Source organism: Fusarium poae, chromosome 2 (genome assembly GCF_019609905.1).
Source record: "Fusarium poae strain DAOMC 252244 chromosome 2, whole genome shotgun sequence".
NCBI lineage: Eukaryota > Fungi > Ascomycota > Sordariomycetes > Hypocreales > Nectriaceae > Fusarium > Fusarium poae.
In genome coordinates, this window is record NC_058400.1 from 3700541 (window position 1) to 3713238 (window position 12698).

At 49.1% G+C, this 12698-nt stretch overlaps 4 protein-coding genes across 4 annotated transcripts; 3 read left to right on the plus strand and 1 right to left on the minus strand.

Annotated features, from left to right (window-relative positions):
• Positions 1–1406: 1406 nt before the first annotated feature.
• On the minus strand, positions 1407–2007 carry FPOAC1_005115 (uncharacterized protein; the record flags this gene model as incomplete). The annotated part of the gene is made up of 2 exons (XM_044849646.1): positions 1407–1412; positions 1480–2007. The coding sequence occupies 2 exons, from the start codon at positions 2005–2007 to the stop codon at positions 1407–1409; spliced, it is 534 nt and encodes a 177-aa protein (XP_044708356.1).
• Positions 2008–2322: 315 nt separating this feature from the next.
• FPOAC1_005116 (uncharacterized protein) lies at positions 2323–5217 on the plus strand (the record flags this gene model as incomplete). The annotated part of the gene is made up of 4 exons (XM_044849647.1): positions 2323–2578; positions 3616–3778; positions 3832–4454; positions 5126–5217. The coding sequence occupies 4 exons, from the start codon at positions 2323–2325 to the stop codon at positions 5215–5217; spliced, it is 1134 nt and encodes a 377-aa protein (XP_044708357.1).
• A 109-nt stretch (positions 5218–5326) lies between these two features.
• Positions 5327–8149, plus strand: FPOAC1_005117 (uncharacterized protein; the record flags this gene model as incomplete). Its single annotated transcript, XM_044849648.1, has 1 exon — positions 5327–8149. One exon carries the CDS (start codon positions 5327–5329, stop codon positions 8147–8149), a length of 2823 nt encoding a protein of 940 aa, XP_044708358.1.
• A 1922-nt stretch (positions 8150–10071) lies between these two features.
• On the plus strand, positions 10072–12213 carry FPOAC1_005118 (uncharacterized protein; the record flags this gene model as incomplete). The annotated part of the gene is made up of 2 exons (XM_044849649.1): positions 10072–11511; positions 11569–12213. 2 exons carry the CDS (start codon positions 10072–10074, stop codon positions 12211–12213), a joined length of 2085 nt encoding a protein of 694 aa, XP_044708359.1.
• Positions 12214–12698: the final 485 nt, after the last annotated feature.

Consider the following 12698-nt stretch of genomic DNA (forward strand, 5'->3'; position numbering starts at 1 on the left):
TGACGTCGATCGGATACCTGATAAAAAGCTCCATGTGGGGGCCGCTTGCTAGAAAGCCCGTTTGTTTTCGGTACGGTTCAAGGATACTCTTTGTTGACCTGGAGCACGAGTAAGAGGAGGGAGAATATGTAACAGTGCAATGCAATGCAATGCACCGCAGGTAGTTACCGTAAGCGATTGCCATGCCGATCCCCACCCTCAGGAAACTTGAGAAATGCGGAATAGCACGTGGGAATATTCTACGATATCGGTATCTCAACGAGGACATTGAATCGTACCTAGGTACGTAAGAATGAAAGAGCAACGGTATCCGTACAAGGAGGAACTTACATTGGGTTCATATCATCAGGAATACGAATTGCGAGCAAATGTCATCTCTCTCTAATTCATAAATTTCTTTTCATGGACCAGGTGCCTACCTACCCAGGTACGTATGGGGGGGGTCGCCTGAGAACCCGACCGCATATTCGCTGGAGCAAAAATAAATTACCTAATAAGAGAAGATGGCTCTAGTGGCATAAACGGACTGTCTTAGTAGGTGATTTCGTCTCGTATATCCGTACTCTCTCAAGTCTTTCCTTTGCTATCAGGCCAATATATCAGCGCGGAATCGGATCTAGTCACCGTCGAAAATCGTCATCAGCCAAAGCCCTTGTCCACGTAGGGTCTTCAAAGGGTCCCTAAAGATCTCCGGGACTGACTTGCTTGCTCTATGCCTACTAGTCAGTCGCGGCGTCTGGATGTTGACCAGGGGTTCTCATTCGTCCCATTGACAGGTGTTGTCTGTTCCATCTGACTCTTTCTCGCTTGGCCAGGTCAATCTGTGCTTGGTGTATTCGTTTGCGTTGGTGGCTTGGGGCTCACAAGTATCTCTTGGCACACATGCTGATACGGAGGACTCGGTAAAAGAAAACAGAACGTATCCCCCTCGCACACAAATCATGACAAAACAGTTACCTGTCAAAAGTCCTGCCCACATGGTTGCCTTTTAGAGGGCACGGCACTGTACCCAAAAGCGGGTTCTGGTGTTGAAAACATCCATCGAGCCAGGCCTGACATTAGCAGGTAAGCAAGCCGCTTTAGAGCGTGTCGTAGAACGTCGCAGAGATCCACCAAAACCTTCGCCTTGCCCTGGCCCTGGACTAAGGTACTACCTGTTGTTTGACTGTAGTTTTGTGTTTTGAGCTCACGTCCCGACGTTCCTCGCTTCAGTCTCTCCGGGGTCGATCAGTGGAAGTCGTTTGCTCTTCCCACTTTTCGGGTCGGTTTGTTGGCTAGGATTGTGTGATGGATGGAAGGGGGATACCTAGGGATACCTCTAGGCAAGATCAACCAAATCAAGAGTGATTCGCTTCCGATAACAAAAACGTTTCGGGACCCTTTGATCTTCATTTCTTAGCAACCCTTTATTTCTCGACACAAAGAAAGACACAGGATTTGGAAAGTAGATGCTACATACTAATCTACCTACCTACCTACCTTCATATCATCGGGGGGGCCTGCTATTGCCATTTCCATCTTGACGCCTCCATCACTTTCTTCAATTCCAGTCCTCACTCTAGTGGCCAGGCTACCCTCCTCTTCCTCTTCCTCTTCCTCTTCCTCTTCCTCTTCCTCTTCCTCTTCCTCTTCCTCTTCCTCTTCCTCTTCCTCTTCCTCTTCCTCTTCCTCTTCCTCTTCCTCTTCCTCTTCCTCTTCCTCTTCCTCTTCCTCTTCCTCTTCCTCTTCCTCTTCCTCTTCCTCTTCCTCTTCCTCTTCCTCTTCCTCTTCCTCTTCCTCTTCCTCTTCCTCTTCCTCTTCCTCTTCCTCTTCCTCTTCCTCTTCCTCTTCCTCTTCCTCTTCCTCTTCCTCTTCCTCTTCCTCTTCCTCTTCCTCTTCCTCTTCCTCTTCCTCTTCCTCTTCCTCTTCCTCTTCCTCTTCCTCTTCCTCTTCCTCTTCCTCTTCCTCTTCCTCTTCCTCTTCCTCTTCCTCTTCCTCTTCCTCTTCCTTCCTTGTGCCTGTGGGCATTCCAACCACTTCGCACAACACAATAGCCAGCTCTCTTGGCTTTTTGTTGATTTGCGACACTCACTGCCCCTCACTACAAATCAATCATTCATCCATCGACCACCGACCACCGACCACCGACCACCGACTGACCACTGTCTACGACTCTTCACTATCCGCACGATCTCCTGACTTTCTCGGAAAGTGTTCATATATATGCACCGGCGTTGGCGCTTACTGCACGATTTGGACTGTCTGATCACCAGTCAGACGAATACGCATCCTTCGAAAGACCAGACATTCAAGCTCCAGACATCGAACCACGGCTGTGACAGAATGGCCAGCTTCGCCAGATCAATCAAGTCCCCTTACCTCTCGCCGCGCATGCGACCTTCAATGTCGGGACGCACCATGTCTGCAAACTCTGACCGCTCAAACAATAACTCTCCCAACAGTCCCCGATCTGATGATATTGGTGATTTTGATCTTTCTGGACGGAACACTCCAACAATTCACCATCACTCGAGGCCAAGTCGGGGACGAGACGGGTTTTTTGATGGCGAAGACATTTCTCGGACTTCCTATTTTACTGGTAAGCTTATCCGAATTGGTTGGAATGCATATCCCTCCTTTAACCCCTGACTGCCCATCACTATCCACCCCACCTCACTCTCCTCTCATTGATCATTCATCACCTGCGCTCAAGTGAGTGTTCTCAGTCTGTTTCCGGCCGGACGCCGGGGTCAGCCTCCGGCCGATAATCCCGAGCGGAGGCGGGCATCGCTGTGTTGGACCGGGCACCTGGCACCTCCGAAGCGAAACACGTTCTCTCCGCAAACTGGTTCAACGCCACAAAATCTGTTAAATGGGACCCAGCATCCCTTGACACATGGCATAAGCTCTGCAGTCCAGTTCAGCCCAACCCAGTGCGCTTTCTGTACACCACCAGACGTGTACAACCGGATCAATGCCAGTGTGGAATTCAAGGGTGTTCGTTCCTTAGGGAAAGATCGAACCATTCGAGAACCGCCACAGCGCTGCCGTTCCACGCTGCGATGCATCAAAACTCCTTTTCAACCAATGATGTATGTCATGGTTGACTGGCGCAAAGCGCGGGGCGGGATGAGGTCTCGGGAGGGAAGCTCCCGCACCACCGTTTTCAAGATGCCCATCCCATTCATCTCCATTTTGATTTCCCCATGCTTGTCCACAACAAATAGCGCTGGGTCAGGTCGACTTTTTCCTGCCTGGCTAGTTTTCGATCCCCTATTCTGCACCTTGCAATTTGCTTATCCTTTCCGTATTTCCCATAATCATATGCCCTTGTCGACCTCATTTCTAGCCTTTGCGAGTCAAGCCTGTCTAGGGAATGACCATGTATGGCACTACTGATACCCCCTCTCCACTCACTCCCGTCCCAGCCATCGCGGGGTAGCCCCATCCCTCGTCCCGGGGTTGGCCGTTACGAGTGACGACTGCACTACCGGCTTTTGCACAAGAAACTCCTTATATCCCCATGCTATGCTTCATTTTCCTGTTTTCGGTCCTGCTGTCATCGACCCTCGTCACCCGCCGTTCCATTTTGATATATTCTTTCAAGTCTTATACTTACATATACTTATCAACCAGATGACACTGAGCGACCTTGTGGCACTCCATCCGCTCCCTCAACACCTCGCAGCCGTAGTCACGCTCGGCCGATAGCTATTGATCTACCTCAACTCAAACGCTTCACTTCGGCTCCTGCTCGCACACCTCCTGAGCCTCTATCTGCTCGAGGTGACCTGCCTGGGTAAGATGACTTGGTTCCAATCGAGTGACTAAAATGTACTCATATAATGACAGAGGATACTTTCCCCTCCACGAAGATCCTACCAGTCGTGTGCACCGTCCACACCCATTCCAGCATCACCCAGACGCCCGTATGAGCCGTCTCATCTCGGAATCAGGACCAATCTACGCGGATCGTCCTACCTCACACCCTGCTCAAAGTGCACTCATGTCTCAATCAAATACACCCGTTGCTTCATACCTTGCCCCAGGCTTCCACGACAATCCACTTCCCATGGGAAAATACTATCCGTCAAACTATGAGAGCAGAAATGGCAATCAGAGCAATATACGACCTCCCTTAAATGGGACTATGTCATCCAATATTGGGCCTGATTCCCAGGCAGTCCCTCGCACGAATAGCCAGTCAAATCCAGAGACAGAGCTTCGTCGCAAGCTGCAACAGTATCAACGCGACATGATTGCACAAGCAAGTATGGCTGCCAACGAACTTCTCAGCACTTCGGCCAAGTCGGGCGACAAACCCGGCATATCACTCAACTCCCTGCCACTCCGTGATTCGCGCTTCACTACTCTCGGATCTCACAAACCCATATCGCCTAGGCTTCTTCCCTTGGGAAGTCCCGGTCCTGTCACTCCAATGGATCTTGAGTCCATGAGCGGTGGCGATTACTTAGGTCGGTAGCCAAATGAGACTATCGAGGAATCGGTTTGTCACTATAACACATAAACTCGGATTGAGTACGATTGCATATTGGACGGGGACATTAACTTGATTTTCTTTCAAAAAGGCGTTGGAGGAGACAGGCCTCATCGTGGCCTGCTATCACTCCTGGGTGTCATTAAGCGTGTTATTTAGTTGCATCTGGTACAATAAGATACCTAAAGTGTTGTGAAGACATGATACCCATAGAATACATATCATTTGTAAGGACTTTATGGTGATCTTCCACTGTCTTCAACTGTTATGAATGATACGTTCTAAGGGAGATGCTGTTCTTGAGCTAAACTCAAAAATAAAACTGACAATGTGTAAATTGCGGCTGGTTGACAGGGAATTTGTTATTCACCAAATGCTCAGCCGCTGGCTAACAAGGGTGAATTTGTTAATTATTCATGTCCTGAAATTTCTTATTATCAGACCAGAACGCAAAAGGTCTTGTGGCATCTCAATGTTTATCGGTGAATCAATCAGGAGATAATCAGAATAATCAATATCTTTACTGTTTATCATTGCTTTATCGAGAATATACTACCTACCTACCTACTAAGACAACAAGAATGACAACGAATAATGGGGTAGCTAGGGTAGGTACCTACCTGGCACCATCACGGTGTTAGCTTCCAGGCAGCCACTTTCAGCGGGGAGACCACGTGACATGGCGTCGTGTTGGCTTTACTTCAACTCATTCTCCTGTTTCTACGCGTCAACATATCTAGATATCGTGTTTGATGGCAAATGACCATGCCAGCTTGACTCTATCGAAATGCTGAGAGAGGATGTGTTTGATGGGTTTGCGACGTCAAGTTCAAATTTCCGCCAAGAGTCATGACTTCCAGCTCCATACCTTCAACCGCCACCGTGGTTGACTTTATCTGTTTGTTCACACACGATTTGAAGAGAAAACAGAAGCGCTGGCAGGATGGCGTTCTAAAATACCACACATTCAACAAGCGGGTGATGGTATATGATGATAGAAATCACTTCATTGGCGATGCTCATTGGCAGGGAGGTGGCGATCTCGAGCCTGGTGATGAGTTTGAGCTTGATCGCGGCTCTGCCATCGTGCAGGTTTCAGACTGTACCGGAACACGAGAACAGGATTTAACAGAATTGCTGGATAAGCGTGTAAAAGAAGTCGAAAAGAGACGATCAAATGCTGGTACAAGGACACCGGGATCGACCGCAACAATTGCTCAAACCCCGAGAAACGACCAGAGTACACCCCATTTCCAACTTCGACACCGTCCGCTCAACGATCTGGTTGGGGGTACAACTAGAATCGGGAGAGCTGTTGTATCCCCTCATTCACCGTACCAAATTCGCAAGATGGCCGAGAGCCCCGTTCAGCAACAAGATTCACCTTCAGAGGATGCGCGCCCGTCGAAGAGAAGAAGGCACGAAGAGTCACCCCCGAGCAAAATGGGGCATGCTCGTGCCCTCTTCGGGACGACATTGACTTTGACACCTTTTTCGTCTTCAGTCTCGACGTCTCGGAGTCAAGCATTACCTGTTAAGACAATCATGAAACCCAAGCATACATCAACAAGCACAAGGGTTGACCTACTGGACGTTTCCAAACGAACTGGTACAAGTACAGAACAAACCTGTTCTCCAGATCCTGAAGAGCCGGAGACTCGTGCCCCTCGTCAGACAGCACCTCGCCCAGTGTTCGCACAACGAGCTTCGCTGAGAGAACTACTGGCAGGGAATGAGCAGAACTGGAACGGAGAACATCCTCGACCAAGAGAGACTATGCCGAAAAATCGTCCATATATACCAGAGAAAGCAAGACCCTTTTCAGCACAAAATCAAGACAATATTGTTTCACTTCTTACACAAACCGAACAACCGGAGTGTCTTGACAATGTAAATCAAAACATCCCATGCTTTGCTAGTACTCAGGAAGAATCTGGAGTCGACAAAACGTCCAAGCCCCCGCCCCCCACAACAGTAAACGAAGATATGAGTATATCAGGCCGAGACCGAAAGCAGTCAGCAGAGATCAATGACGACGCGTTTCTTAGCTGGCTTGCACAGGACGAGGGTGCTTCAGCTGACCAGCAAACACCAGCAGCTCCAATAAATTCCCGCCTCCAACGCTTAAAAACGCCTGGGAGTGATAAAAGTACAATATGTCAGGAGACCGTGGAAGAAATGAATCACACGGTAGTCCAAAACCCAATCCAGATCGACGAGGATGAACAATTCCACCCACGCAAAGTTACCCAGGCACGTCCGCGGAACCGTACTCTCATATCACCCAGGAAGAACCAGGCAACTGCCCCGAAGACTCATGGCACTAAACGACCATTGGAAACCAATAGAGAGCCACTCGGACAGACTGGAGCAGCCGAACCTCCGTCTTCAAAGGAACCGAGAACTGAACTTCGTATCAGATCGAGGCAGCGTCGTGGGTTACTTATGGTAGCGCAGAACAAGCAAAGTAAGAGAGTAGAATCATCGGGAAGATCGCTCCCATCTTTGTCAGGAACAGGAAGCGACGCATACACTGCAGCCCGTCCTACTACTCATATAATTCCCTTGCCAGAGGAATCTGAGATGGTCCACGACAATACGAAAAGAACTGGCCTACCCTTGCCACCGGCTAAAGGGAAGGCCTCCTTCGTGCTCGAACGTAGCTCTGTTCAAGAGCCCTGTCGTAAATCTGCCAACAATTTCGACTCAGTGGTAGTGGAAAAAGCATTGGATGAGGTGTCGAATATGGATCCAAAGCCGTTGCGAGGTCTGACAGATGAAAAACTCCAGGATCATACTTTGGACGATGTTCTTTCGGAGAAAGATATAACCTCAGTGACACCACCTCGGCGCACAAATCCAAGTCGACGAATACGAGAAAAGGCAGTTCAAGTTGTGCCCAGTGACAACGAAGAGGAAATCGCAGCACGCAACTCCCCCTCAGGAGCTGGAGATTTCGATAGTCAAGATGAAAACTCACCAACTGATATCAAGCCTACTCGAGGATGTCAGTCCACAACCAAACCTAGTGTCGAGGCGGAAGCAAGTTCCGGTCCTCAGATTACCAAGATGTTGAGAAAGAGTGTGAAGAGTAAGGAGATAATTGGCTTTGCCATACCAGCCGAGGATTTTCTACCTACTGATTCCGGCATCGGTGGTTACGGTCAACCAAATGCTGCAACGACTGAAAACATGAACATAACAGCCGAAGATGGTTCGCAAGGGAGTTATCTCGCACTCAAGAGACCAGGGAACATCGCAATTGCAGCGCACCCACAGGAACCCTTACGAGAGTCATCGAGAGACGACCAACCACAAAAGAAGCCACTGCAGGAAAAACAACATCAGGAAGAACAAACGGATATAGAACAAACTATACAACAACCCCAAGTAAAGCAACTACCACGTCTATCAAATCCTGCCACCAGAGGTAAGAAGGCTGCTAGGAAACAGGACGCGGCTGGCTTGCCACCACAGACTCTGATTCAACTAGAGCCCCTTTCAGCTTCGTCTCACATCGTGTCTAGGATCTCACTACAAAAACCGAATCCTACGAGTGACACAGTCCGATCAGAGCTACCAGGATTTTGCAAACCGAACGGTGGTGCTTGGAGTAGGCATGCGGAAGATTTACTAGGGATAACAAGACCCTCTAAAGCAGCATCTCGATAATGATTTGACGAAATTCCTCACATCTCTGGCTTGTACAAGGAAACCTTTCCTTGACGCATGGTTGATTCGACACACGCTTCTGCCACTGCTCCTTAACTGGAATCTATGAACTACAAACGACTTGTTGCAATTGGAATGTGGATAACGAGTGCTGCGGAACCTGAATGGAACGGTTCTGTTTTGTGTGTGAGGGTATGGCTGACAAAAGTGCAACCAGTATCTGTATGGTATTATGCGAGTCGCCGATAGAGTCCGTCGGCGTACCTCTTTTGTTTTGGCGAGACTTATCAGCACGATGGAGGGATGGCGTTTCGCAAGGGCATGGGTCCAGGCGTTAGAGGTTCTTGCCTTGTTTCTCGGCGTGAAGCACACCAGCCGACCTGGGACTTGAAGTTGTGAATGCGATTAGGTGTGGAGCCTAGGAAAAGATCTATATTAAGAAATCCGTTTGGCCATCACACCATTATATAAGGGACTCAACCCCCGACTCGTTCCTCTTCACCAGTTCCAAGAACTGACTTGCTGACGACTTACATGGTCTCGATGATAAGTGCTGCAACGTCTCTTAAGGCCGAGGTAACTAAGCCCAGTCTTTGTGACACAAGGATTCGAGAAACTTTGACTTTAGGTTTGTACAATATTACATTTGCCTTTCTTATATTCATAACTACCTTCATTTCCGCCCTTGGGATCCCACCAGAGTACAATGGTACGAAGATCGGATTTACAGTTAACAGTAGCTTGGACCATCTTGGCTTGATACTGTCTAACTGAGTGATGTCCGACCCCGGCTTTCGTGGATACCACTATCGCAAGCCCTCTGAGGTAGCGAAACGACTGACAGAGTTTATTCAACAGAATTATTTCAAGAAAATGTCCATGCTGTCAAACTCTTAGACAGAGTCTATGTTGTCTGACACCCCCGCTCTGCTTGAGTGTTGTATCGGGGACCTTGAAATCTGGGGTTGTGGAAGGGTTGACTCATCCTTAGATGCAGGCTCAAAGCATTGACCAACAAGAATGCTCTTCTCTCGCCGAAGTCTAAGCTTGGATGGTGCAGAATGTGGATCAACATGACCAGTAACAGCCTTTACCACGGCGGATCCCTCAAAAGTTCTGAGTTATTATTGGCTAGGATCGCAACTCTGCCTTATGACGCTATACCTTTTCGAGCACGCCGAAAGACTCAATCTCCTGTTCCTCCCACCTGCTGCGCCATGTTTCCAATCCCCAGGGCATCAGAATAATTGGCCATTAGGATCGCAAGGGACAAAATTAGTAAGTCAACTTATGCCGTGTAGAATAGAATTCTAAGTCTATTTATTTTTACAGCCTCAAGTCCAGAGGTCAACTTTTCTTTTACCCATCAGCCAGTGCATCTTCAAACCTGGCAGTGAAATACTTCGACGACGCCCTCCCCCGTGGCCTCAGGCCTTTTCTCTTCTTCTTCTTACTTCTCTCTCTTGTCTGTACAATCACGGCTCATTTTTCTTTTGGTAAAGAGTATCTTGAATCGTACCAGTGATTCGCTCCTTTGCCTTGTATTTGTTGTATCTTGGATACTGAAAGACACGACACTACAACAAGCCTGGCGACAAGATCGGTATTTCAAGGCTTTGCCTACTTCCTCATCTCACGCTCCATCCCGCGTGACCTCGAAACACCATAACCTTTATTCATTCTAGCTCAACAAACACAATTTACTGCGGCAACGCAAGTCGCCATAAATTTGCCATTTCACCTTGGTACTTGTCGACAAGTAATCGCCCCCACGTGAGAGTAAGCAGGTCGGAGTAAGCCAGCAACAGTCCGAGTTACACATGCTTGCGTACGGGTCAACTAACAAAGCCGCATAGAGCGCGACTCCGCACCTTTTCAAGATCCTGTCTTTTCAAGCCAATAACGGAACTTCAAAGCTTGCAATGGCGACTAATTCGAACACTCTCCCTCAAGGGTTCTCTGTTTTTCAGCCTGCTCTTGGTGCTCAGCTCCAGTTCTTCCCTACCATTGGGTCACGGGAGCTCGACGAGTTGGTGAATGCTTACATCCCTGGTCCTGCTTCCACCCAGGAGAAGCGTGCCACAATCTCTCTCGACTACTTTGAGTATGCGCACCTGACAGGGCAGACGTTCAAGTTCTATCCCGTTTACACACTTTCCGCTTCTGTCGAATCTCCTGCTGGTGCTAGCCCCCTCCAAGACTCTGGTTATGGATCTTTCAACACGAGCCCCGTCACATCCAACTGGGATTGGAGCCATGTGAATACCACTTCCTCCCGCCGCTCCTCTCCCAAGTCCACCGCCAGCCAGCAGCCCGCCGATTTCTCCAACCTGCCTGGAATGAAGATCATGACTAAGGATGGTCGCGATGTTACCAATTCTGCCTCCCGAGGATCCAAGACAAAGGAGCAGAGAGATCACGCACACCTCATGCGAATCATCAAGGCCTGCGAAAGCTGCAAGAAGAAGAAGATTCGTTGCGACCCCAGCCACAAGAAGCGTGGCGTTACCAGCACGGTGGCTCAACCTGCAAAGGTCACCAAGAAGACGAAGGCACTGACCTCAGAAGCAAAGGTTTCTGTCGTTGCCCATGATGCTTTTGCTGGCCAAATGACAACTCCAGAGCTCGACTTTTCGGTCAACCTCGACAACCTGACTGTCTCAGTCGAGCCAGAAAGCGATGCATGGGAGCAGTTCATCCAATATCCTGCTGCCGATGATAATTACGATTTCTTCAACGATCCAGAGGGCTACTTCTCTCCTCAGTCCTCCTCCTCTGCATCGGACTACTCTGCAAAGCCCGTCACCCCGACAGCAGGAGAGGACCTTCTTCGCCGTCCTCGTGGCACAGCCGATGTAGGCATTGCAGACCTGGGCGACTCTGCGGCGCATCTACCATTCAACCAAGTCGATGTCAATCACGACTATGTGGACTTCAATCTTTACTCTCCCGAATCATCCTTCTCGGAAGATGAACGTATGGTCCCTATTCAAGTCTCTAAGCAGTCGGTTAGTCGGCCGAAATCACCAGCACCGAACCAGCTACCGCCGAGGGACTTCTCGAATGGTTTGAGTAGTCGTGGCGACGAGCTAGGCGACAACCAGCTTACTCACAATATCCTTGGAGGACAGCTTGCTGTTCCCACTTCCGCACCTCAACATCTCTTTACTAATGGCCAGGTCGGCCGCGAAGATGTCTATGGCGATTCTGGAGCTGGCTTTGAGTATCGCGATGCCATTGTGCAAACTGCAAGTCTCGGCTCGGACCTTCTGGACACGAGTACTTCATTGCATCACAGCTCACCAGTCGTTGCACCCACCGCCCAGTCCTCTGTGGATACTGTTTTATCTACGAATAGTAACGTACGTGCCTCACTTACATACTCAATCCTTTCAGAACAGCAGCTAACTTGGAAAAAGGTGACAATCAGTCGCGATATTATCGAGGCCCGCGGAATGACGACAATAGGATCACCAGATCACCTACTATCAGAGAATGCCACACCACAAGCAGCTCCCCACTTGACGGAGATTGTGCTTACACAACAGAACTCCCAAACACCTGCAGCAGTGGCCGCACATGCAAACTCCCAGTTGAGCGAGATTGCTCACGCTCTTCCAGTTTGCCAATCAACAGAGACCGGATCTACAGCCACACAATCAGATTGTCACGATGTCAGTGCCGAAAGCGAACTCAGTCAATCAGATTCTCGCGATGCAGAGATTCACAATGTGGTGGGAGATATATTCCAACCTTTCGCTGCGGTTGATCCTTCGTTGCACTGCCCGACATCGACGATTCGTCAACCAGGCCTGGAGACTCTTGCACCGCTTACGGTGATGTTGATCGCCTCAGCCGTCTGGTCCTTTGTCCACCAAATGTTTGTCAACAGGGACGAATGTTGGGAGCAGCGGACAAGCTCTTCTGTGCACAGCAAGAGGAAGGCCAACCAGATGACATCGAAAATTGGCAGGGTTGTCAGCAAGCTACAGAGCACGTTTTCGAATAGCACGACACCAGTTGGTCGGACGATATCGATGGGTAGAAGCCTCATCGCTGTGTAACATCTTATCCTTGACGCACAGCAGGCGGAGGAGATGGAGGTGATCGCAATACATGACTCAAGTCACCACAGTGCTTGCATTTTCCCTTGTTTATGATCTGAATTTTAGCATTAAGAGCGAAAGACTGCGCATTTGCGATGGTCCTACTAAGATAGAGCCCGCGATAGAGCGAGCATCGGACCGAGGAAAAAATAATTGAAATGGCTTCTAAGTCGTCTTGTTTCAGAACTATGGTGCATTCCATTGGTGTGACCCCTCAAGCCCCTGGTAAACCAAACGTATTATTGCTCAGTCGCTGCAATGCAATATGTAGAAATCGAGATCAGGAACTGTTAGTGTTGCGCCCTGTTTTAATACAACGTGCTTTGATGGTATGCTGAGTGTGAGTGAAGTTAGCCAATACCTTGGTCTGATCTTTTTCGAGTCCCCCTACCTTAAGTAGTAGGTACCTACCTATTCTTTTGTGATCTCTACGCCTGCTCGGA